The 8,449-nt window shown below is 36.4% G+C and overlaps 1 protein-coding gene and 1 long non-coding RNA gene across 2 annotated transcripts in view; one reads left to right on the forward strand and one right to left on the reverse strand.

Annotated features, from left to right (window-relative positions):
• nr3c1 (nuclear receptor subfamily 3, group C, member 1 (glucocorticoid receptor)) overlaps positions 1-6,550 on the forward strand; it is a 44,948-nt gene extending 38,398 nt beyond the window's left edge. Inside the window, exon 9 of the mRNA XM_016455404.1 lies at positions 4,728-6,550. Within this exon, the coding sequence (XP_016310890.1) occupies positions 4,728-4,880 (153 nt within the window). The 3' untranslated portion in view covers positions 4,881-6,550. The remainder of the gene's footprint in view (positions 1-4,727) is intronic.
• Positions 1-8,449, reverse strand: part of LOC107664760 (uncharacterized) — an 18,552-nt gene that overhangs the window by 1,634 nt on the left and 8,469 nt on the right. Inside the window, exon 2 of the long non-coding RNA XR_001631489.1 lies at positions 111-116. This is a non-coding gene — a long non-coding RNA (uncharacterized LOC107664760). The remainder of the gene's footprint in view (positions 1-110; positions 117-8,449) is intronic.

Genomic DNA, 8,449 nt, shown 5'->3' on the forward strand with positions numbered 1-8,449 from the left:
CCCAACAACAGGTTGACATGCATGCAAGGTCAAAAAACACTTTCATTGTCTTATAATATGCATTTATTTTTACCTTAATTGCTCAACGATTACTTGCTCCTTTGCGTGACGCTAATCTGCGGTGATTGGTCCGATTGGTTTCATTTCTATTTCATCTAGCCTGTAATGCCTGATAAAGCAGCGTTTGTGAGCGCAGTGCTGCTTTGTGTACAGCGTTACCGGGGAAACCGCTATTTTACCGCTCCAAAAGCGGCACCTAGTGGCGAAGAATGAATTTGCATTTTCATTCAGACCAACGTAAAAAGACAAACAAGTGGGCGGGCAATATGCTAATTTTTCATGTTGACGTCAACATGAAACGGCTTGGGATTCGTTTTTAAAAACGACTCGTTTCAATGATTCAGAGTCAACTCTTTCTTTTGAGAGACAATAACTTTATACACGGTGCACTTTCAGATTTAAAACTTTGCAGGATGTTTTCATTCACTTAGAGCTGTGTTACACACTGCGTGAAAGGTAATTTTCAAAAATCCATAATAGGGGCACTTTAAATAAATCTTGGGGGTTTATATGAATGTGTCTCTGAGTGGAACGGTCTTCAGAAAAGTTTAGATGGTATTTTCTTTTCATCTTGCCTCCGTGCGATGCGTATTAAAGTAGTGTTCATAAGCGCAGCTGCTTTGTTTACAGCTGCTGTTCCACAAGTGCCACCTGCTGTCAGAGAGTGAATCTGCATTCTCATTCAGCCCATCTGCTGTTTTTGTTTTGTGCAGATGTAGTATAGTTTCACAATGCTAAAGTTGGAACATTCTGTTTTTCCTTCAAGTTTTGAAATTGTACAATCTAATTTAAATCAAAAACTGCTCTTTGTTTGGATCGTAATAGAAATGCAGTGAATTGCCTGCATAGAAAGAGCACAGGCCAAGTCTTAGTTTTTTTCTTTTATTTGTATTATTTATTTATTTTATTTGGGATTTGTTTTACATTTTTTATTTAGTTTTGTTATTTGACATTTAAATTTCACAAAGATATGTGCAGCATTTTGTATGAGAAATAATAAAAGGACACCTTCTCATTTATAATTTGTCTTAAATCATAGGGGTGGGAATCACCAGAGGCCTCACGATACGATATTATCACGATACTTGTGTCACAATACAATATTATTGTGATTTTAAATATATTGCGATATTCTGCGATTATATTGTAATTTATTACCTTTTTCCAACTTCAAATTATGTCCCCAAAGGAAAAGTGAATCGTTACATCTCTACTTGAGACGTCTTTAAAAAGCCGTGTGGAAAATCTTCAACCGCAGCATGCACTAAAACCTCTGTTTTGCTCTTTTTAGGGTTCCGGAACCTTCACCTGGATGATCAGATGACCCTCCTGCAGTGTTCCTGGCTGTTCCTCATGTCCTTCGGACTCGGTTGGAGGTCATACCAGCAGTGCAATGGAAACATGCTGTGTTTCGCACCAGACCTGGTCATCAATGAGTATGTCTCTCATTAAACAGGCCATTTGCTTTAATAATCTCTATGGCGGTTTAAAGATGCGTTCACACCATGGAAACTATAATGAAAATAATAACTATAAAGTGTGGAATAGTAGTTCTAATTCTATGCGAATAGGTTACACCACAACTATCGTTAGAATCACGTACAGAATGATTTTTTTCTAGCTGATGAACAATAAAAACATGGTCAGCCAATCAAAATACACCCAGCTTTAATGGGAAGTGCAGTCATTATAAACAAAATGTTATCGTCTGTTGAAAATGTCCTCACCCTCAGGCCATCCAAGATGTAGATGAGTTTGTTTCTTCATCAGATCTGGAGAAATGTAGCATTGCATCACTTGCTCAGCAGTGGATGCTCTGCAGTGAATGGGTGCCGTCAGAATGAGAGTCCAAACAGCTGATAAAAACATCACAATAATCCACAAGTAATCCACACCACTCCAGTCCATCAGTTAACATCTTGTGAAGCCAAAAGCTGTCATTAAGACGTTTTTAACTTTAAACCGTTGCTTTTTAATAAAATACCAGTCTATAATAAGACTTCCTATACTTCATTCTGACGGCACCCATTCACTGCAGAGGATCCTTTGGTGAGAAAGTGATGTGATTCTAAATTTCTCCAAATCTCTTCCAATCAACAAACAAACTCATCTCCATCTTGGATGGCCTAAGGGTGAGCAAATTTCAATTTTTGGGAGAACTATTCCTTTAACTGCCAATAAAAGCCTAAATTAGAGTCTTGTGTGTCTGTCTGCAGAGAAAGGATGAGGTTGCCCTACATGACTGATCAGTGTGAACAGATGCTGAAGATCTCCAATGAGTTTGTGAGACTGCAAGTGTCCAACGAGGAGTACCTGTGCATGAAAGTCCTTCTGCTCCTGAGCACAGGTGACTTCTTTAGAAGCCATTAATGCTTGATCCAAATGGTTTCGGGTTCCCTGAGAATCCAGATGACATAGTTTGATGTCAAATTACTTCATTTTACAGAGGACCGTAACAAAACCTTTGTGTGTTTTTGTGCTTTGTCAGTGCCGAAGGATGGTTTGAAGAGCCAGTCAGTGTTTGAGGAGCTACGAATGTCTTACATTAAAGAACTGGGCAAAGCCATTGTGAAGAGAGAGGAGAACTCCAGCAAGAACTGGCAACGATTCTATCAGCTAACTAAGCTACTGGACTCCATGCACGACGTAATGAATTTTATCCTAAATAATGCTTTTTAAAAACCGTGGCTTTGCTCCAAACCCTAGTGAGTTGCTCCTGCTAAGGCCGCATCCTAACTGAGATTTGAAATTTCATAATGTCATATTGTCATACTAATATATCTCTCGGGAGACTCAAATCAACAGTTGAACCCAGTAGAGTTTTGCATGTCGCTTAGCTAATGATGCAATACTCCAGTAAGCATAAAAACACACAGCACTAGGGTCACCATATCGGGAGCCTGTTGCATAAACAGTCACTATGTGAAGACTGTGTTTTACTAACTAGTTACAAGAACTACTAGTTAAGTGGTAATCAGCCTTTTTGGATTCAAATTAGACAAATACACATTTTTATGTTGCTGATTTTGAAAAGTTATGACTGACTAGTCTTGCAGAAAAAAATGAGATGGCTAACATTTAAGACTAGTCTAAGCAGTTTATGCAACCATTCCCAGATGTTCACTACATGATTATTGCGGCCATAAGAATCATGAACCATCAGTCAAATTCATCTTTAACTATTTTCAACTTTCTTTTTAACTTTTATGGCCTGTGAATCACACTCAAAATCTAAGTGTAGAAAGTAGGAGGAAGAGTAACCGTAATTTTACAAAAGTGGAAAAAAATAGCAAACTTTTCTGGGTGTGAGTAGAGAGTCTTGCTTTCACCTGTCATCTACTCCAACATGAGTTTGTGTGGCAGCAGTAGCTACATATTTGTTCTTTTTTTTTCAATAATTAAAGTTACTTTTAAAAGTAATGCATTACAATATTGCGTTACTCCCTAAAAAAGTAACTAACTGCATTACTTTTAATGCATTACGTTATTTGTATGTTTTTGGCAACTGTAAAGGCCCTTTGACACAAACGAGGGGACAGGTGTCAGTGAATAAATGTGAAAAAGTAACTCAGATATTTCATTGTAAATTTAAAAGTAATACGAGTTACTTGAAAAAAAGTAATCTGATTACGTAACTTGCATTACTTGTAATGCGTTACCCCCAAAACTGTTCATTAAATTATAACATTGAACTTTGACATTTAACATTGAACATTGAAGCAAACAATGCCTTTTTGCCTAAACTAGGTTTCATATTGTAAGCCAGCTTTTTAGAACAGCTTTCACCTCAGGAGTGTGCCTATGAATGATGCTGCCTACTGAGGCAACTCACAAGGATTTGGAACAGAGCCAATGTCTATGGTTTGTCTTTGTATTGCATAAATTATCATTTTAGTTTAAAGACATAACTGGTCAGATTTTTTTAATGTACCTTTTATTGTGCTGTTCATCGGTGCATGTTAGTCTGATGAGAAAATACACTTATATCTTACAAAAATTTGGGGTCGGTAAGATTTTTTTAATGTTTTGTAAGGAGTCTCTTATGCACAACAAGGCTGCATTTATTTGATCAAAGACACATAAATACTGTGAAATATTACATTTAAAAATAACTGTTTACTATTGCAAAATATTTAAAAATGTAATTTATTCCTGAATTTTCAGCATCATTACTCCAGTCTTCAGTGTCACATGATCCTTCAGAAATAATAATAATAATACATTTTATTTAAAAAGCACTTTACATTTTAAAGAAAATCTAGAAAATCATTCTAATATGCTGATTTGCTGCTCCATAAACATCAATGTTGAAGACATTTGTGCTGCTTCATATTTAATGTATACACAATTTAAAAGAGCATCATTTATTTGAAACATTGTTTTTTTTGTAACAATGCAAAAATCTTAAAAAGTAACTTTGATCAATTGAATGCATCTTTGCTGAATCAAATTAGAAAGAAATGTCCCTGAGCTTCTTTTTCACAGTCCTCTTTCAAAATGTATGAACCTCCTCCACTTTTGATCAAACTGAGACTATGTGTGCATAGAAAAAATGATATGAATATCCTAGCCTAATCTTGTCTTACCCGATACAATTGGGATTCACGCGAAAGTAAAGTGCATCACAAACGCTCTTTCACATCTCTAACCCCTCTGTGTCTCCTTAGATGGTGGGTGGACTCCTGAACTTCTGTTTCTACACCTTTGTGAATAAATCCCTCAGCGTGGAGTTTCCCGAAATGCTGGCGGAGATCATCAGCAACCAGTTACCAAAATTCAAAGCTGGGAGTGTCAAATCGCTGCTGTTTCACCAGAAGTGAAGCTCCTCCCAGCAGCAGGACACGATGCCTTAAACGTCCACCCCGTCCCCTCACTCCCACTCCATCGGGACAGCAGAGGGGGGCGAGGCGTGTGAGAGAGAGAGGACTGTATGCAACCCAGCACACAACTCCATGATTGACCACAGTACAGTCGGAGGAAGAGACGGGTAATTAGAGGTTGTAAAAAGCTAACAAACGGCTGAACTGTTGAAATGACATAACCACGAATCTCATGGATAGATTATCCCATACATGTCGTCTCAGGTGTTTGACTCCCAGCATCAACTATTATTAGTAGAAGAAAGCTAACAGTCCAAGGTCACTTACTACATACAGTATGTAGAGTTGCACACGATGCAGCACTTACGCAGTCCAGTATGCGCAGATTATGCGCAGATTATATAGTCAGTATCCTACTTTTTAACTTCAGATGATAAAAGTTTGAAATAATCATTTCAATAATATGTACAGAGATAATGGCTTCAGCTTGGTTTGAAATGAAATATACGTTTTGTATGACACCATATATCTTCAGTTTTAAAACGACTCGTGTCATTAACAGAGTTACATATATACAGAAAAAGGGAAAATATGTGCCTTTTTTTTTTTTCCTTGTTTTGACTCGTCCGCACCAGACATCTGGCACTTCTTCTTCTTCCTAGCTGATTGTACTTTTATGCCCACTTGCACTTGTAATTTTAAAAACGGCCATTCTTTTTTTTTGGCAGCTCTTTAATCATTAGTGGGAACTTCAAAAAAGTGATCCTTATCGCGGAGATGAGTCCGACGATTATTTTTACGCTGAGAAATGCAAATCGAGCACTTTCACTCCTTGTAAATGCTTTAAAGGGGCTGGTTTAGGTTTGTTCTGCAGCGAAGGTGTATTTGTGTCTAAGAAAGCCATTTATTGTTCATTTTTACCTGTTAATTCATATAGGAATTATGCAATGTGAAACATTAATTTTTGTCAGTTTTGTTTTTATGTGTGTCGTATTTGTTCCTTAGCAATGCCACAGTATACAACCAAAACAATTAATGCAGATTACAGTACCTATACCATTTATACAGACAGATGATTTGAATTGTCAGATACAGTACAATCACACTTAGCTACACCAAACATCAACTCAGGCCCGAAGTACTCTAGATCCTGTATGACAGTGTACATTTCTAATTTTTTTTTTTTTAGGTCCAGACTAATCCATATTAAACTAACCTTGACCTGTCTTGGTTTAATCAGTCAAACTGTGGTGCAAGTGCAGGGTTTGAACTCTCTGGGAATTTCTACTCGCCTGTATTGTTGCAATCTGTTATTTTGGTGCCAAACATATATTGCTTTCAGTTTGTACAATCTAAAACTGTGCTCGTCTTAACAGTTGTCAAAGGTTTATATATATATACAGAATATATTCAAGAGAGGGAAAAAGAGAGGATCAGAATATTTTACAGTTCTTCTGTGGAAGCTTAATACATCTTGTTTAATACACAAATAAAAGATCTCCAGCTTCAGACTGCTTAGCATTGCATTTGTGTGGTACAGATTTAGCGATCAACACTCGTTTTCAAATTCTAATCGATATCTGAGCAGCACTTTTCTCTTCGCTCTTCCATTCCTACAGATATACAGTATCTCACAGAAGTGAGTACACCCCTCACATTTTTGTAAATATTTTATTATATCTTTTCATGTGACAACACTGAAAAAATGACACTTTGCTACAATGTAAAGTAGTGAGTGTACAGCTTGTATAACAGTGTAAATTTGCCTTTCCCATCAAAATAACTCAACACACAGCCATTAATGTGTAAACCGCTGGCCACAAAAGTGAGTACACCCCTAAGTGAAAATGTCCAAATTGGGCCCAAAGTGTCAATATTTTGTGCGCCCACCATTATTTTCCAGCACTGCCTTAACCCTCTTGGGCATGGAGCTCACCAGAGCTTCACAGGTTGCCACTGGAGTCCTCTTCCACTTATTTTGAGGGGACAGCAAATTTACACTGTTATACAAGCTGTACACTCACTACTTTACATTGTAGCAAAGTGTCATTTCTTCAGTGTTGTCACATGAAAAGATATAATAAAATATTTACAAAAATGTGAGGGGTGTACTCACTTCTGTGAGATACTGTATGTGATGCAAATAAACACATGTATTTACATTAACTTTTTGCAACATGTCTAATAAAATGTTCTCTTAGACCCTACGGTGTCAGGAGTGGCCTGTTGTGTTATCAGAAGTCAGATGCAATGCTGGGGTGGGCTTTAACTTCACGCAGTGATTCAGACTGAACATGTGCGGTGTTGTCAAAATGGACATTATCTCAGCTCCTATGGGTGAGAGGCAAGATGCCTCTATATATTTTAGAATGCTAATCAATTATTGAAAGATGTTTCAGCTTTTCATATTTAAAAGATAAGTTGCAGAGGCAAGCTGTAAGCCTTTACATTATTATACAGTGGTGTGAAAAAAGTGTTGGCCCCCTTCCTGATTTCTTATTTTTTTGCATGTTTGTCACACTTTCATGTAACAAATTTAAATATTAGTCAAAGATAACACAAGTAAACACAACATGCAGTTTTTAAATGAAGGTTTTTATTATTAAGGGAAAACAAAATACAAAACTACATGGACCTGTGTGAAAAAGTGTTTGCCCCCTAAACCTAATAACTGGTTGGGCCACCCTTAGCAGCAACAACTGCAATCAAGCGTTTACAAGAAATCAGGAAGGGGGCCAACACTTTTTCACACCACTGTATATGTAAAGTATAGTATATTATAAGACTCCATTTATGTTTATACATGGTAGTGGTATGTTTTTTATTAAACTCTCGCAGCTCAAACATGCCACTGTTTGAAATTCTAGTGTATAGGGACAACCTGGATTTTTATTTTTAATTATTACAATTTTTTTTTTTTTGGTCATGCCATGTTTTTAGAGGGTTTTTTAATAATGTAATGGGTTTTTTTTTTTCCATTATAACATTTAAATAATTTGTTTCATTATCACAGTTTTATTTTATGGGCCAGTTACAAATCCTTTAAAAAACTTTAACAGGTGCTTAAAAAATGTCATCTTTGTAATCGAGTTGGTTGTGTGACGATATAAGATAAAATAATGACAATGTAGTGTATGAATATAGATATATATATAAAACGGCAGAGAAGTGATTTTGTTAAAATCCAAAAAAACTCTGTGGCAAATTATAGTCATATGTTATAGTGATTAAAGCAAATAGCTGTGTAACCAGCCTTTTTGAAAATACTTGCAAAAAAACATGTTTTGTTTGGGTCAGGTCAAGTCAAGTCACATTTATTTACATAGCGCTTTTTACAATACATATTGTGTCAAAGCAGCTTTACAGTATTCAATAGGAAAAATAGTGTGTAATAATGCAAAACAGTAAAGACTCAGTTTTCAGTTAAAGTCAGTTCTTTATTGATTCAGTGATGTCATCGTCCAGCTCCATTCAGTTCAAATAGTAATAGTACATAATATATGTGTGTGTGTGTGTGTGTGTGTGTGTGTGTGTGTGTGTGTGTGTGTGTGTGGTGTGTACATTTTTTA

This window comes from Sinocyclocheilus anshuiensis, unplaced genomic scaffold, assembly GCF_001515605.1.
Source record: "Sinocyclocheilus anshuiensis isolate Anshui unplaced genomic scaffold, SAMN03320099.WGS_v1.1 scaffold235, whole genome shotgun sequence".
In the NCBI taxonomy this organism is placed as follows: domain Eukaryota; kingdom Metazoa; phylum Chordata; class Actinopteri; order Cypriniformes; family Cyprinidae; genus Sinocyclocheilus; species Sinocyclocheilus anshuiensis.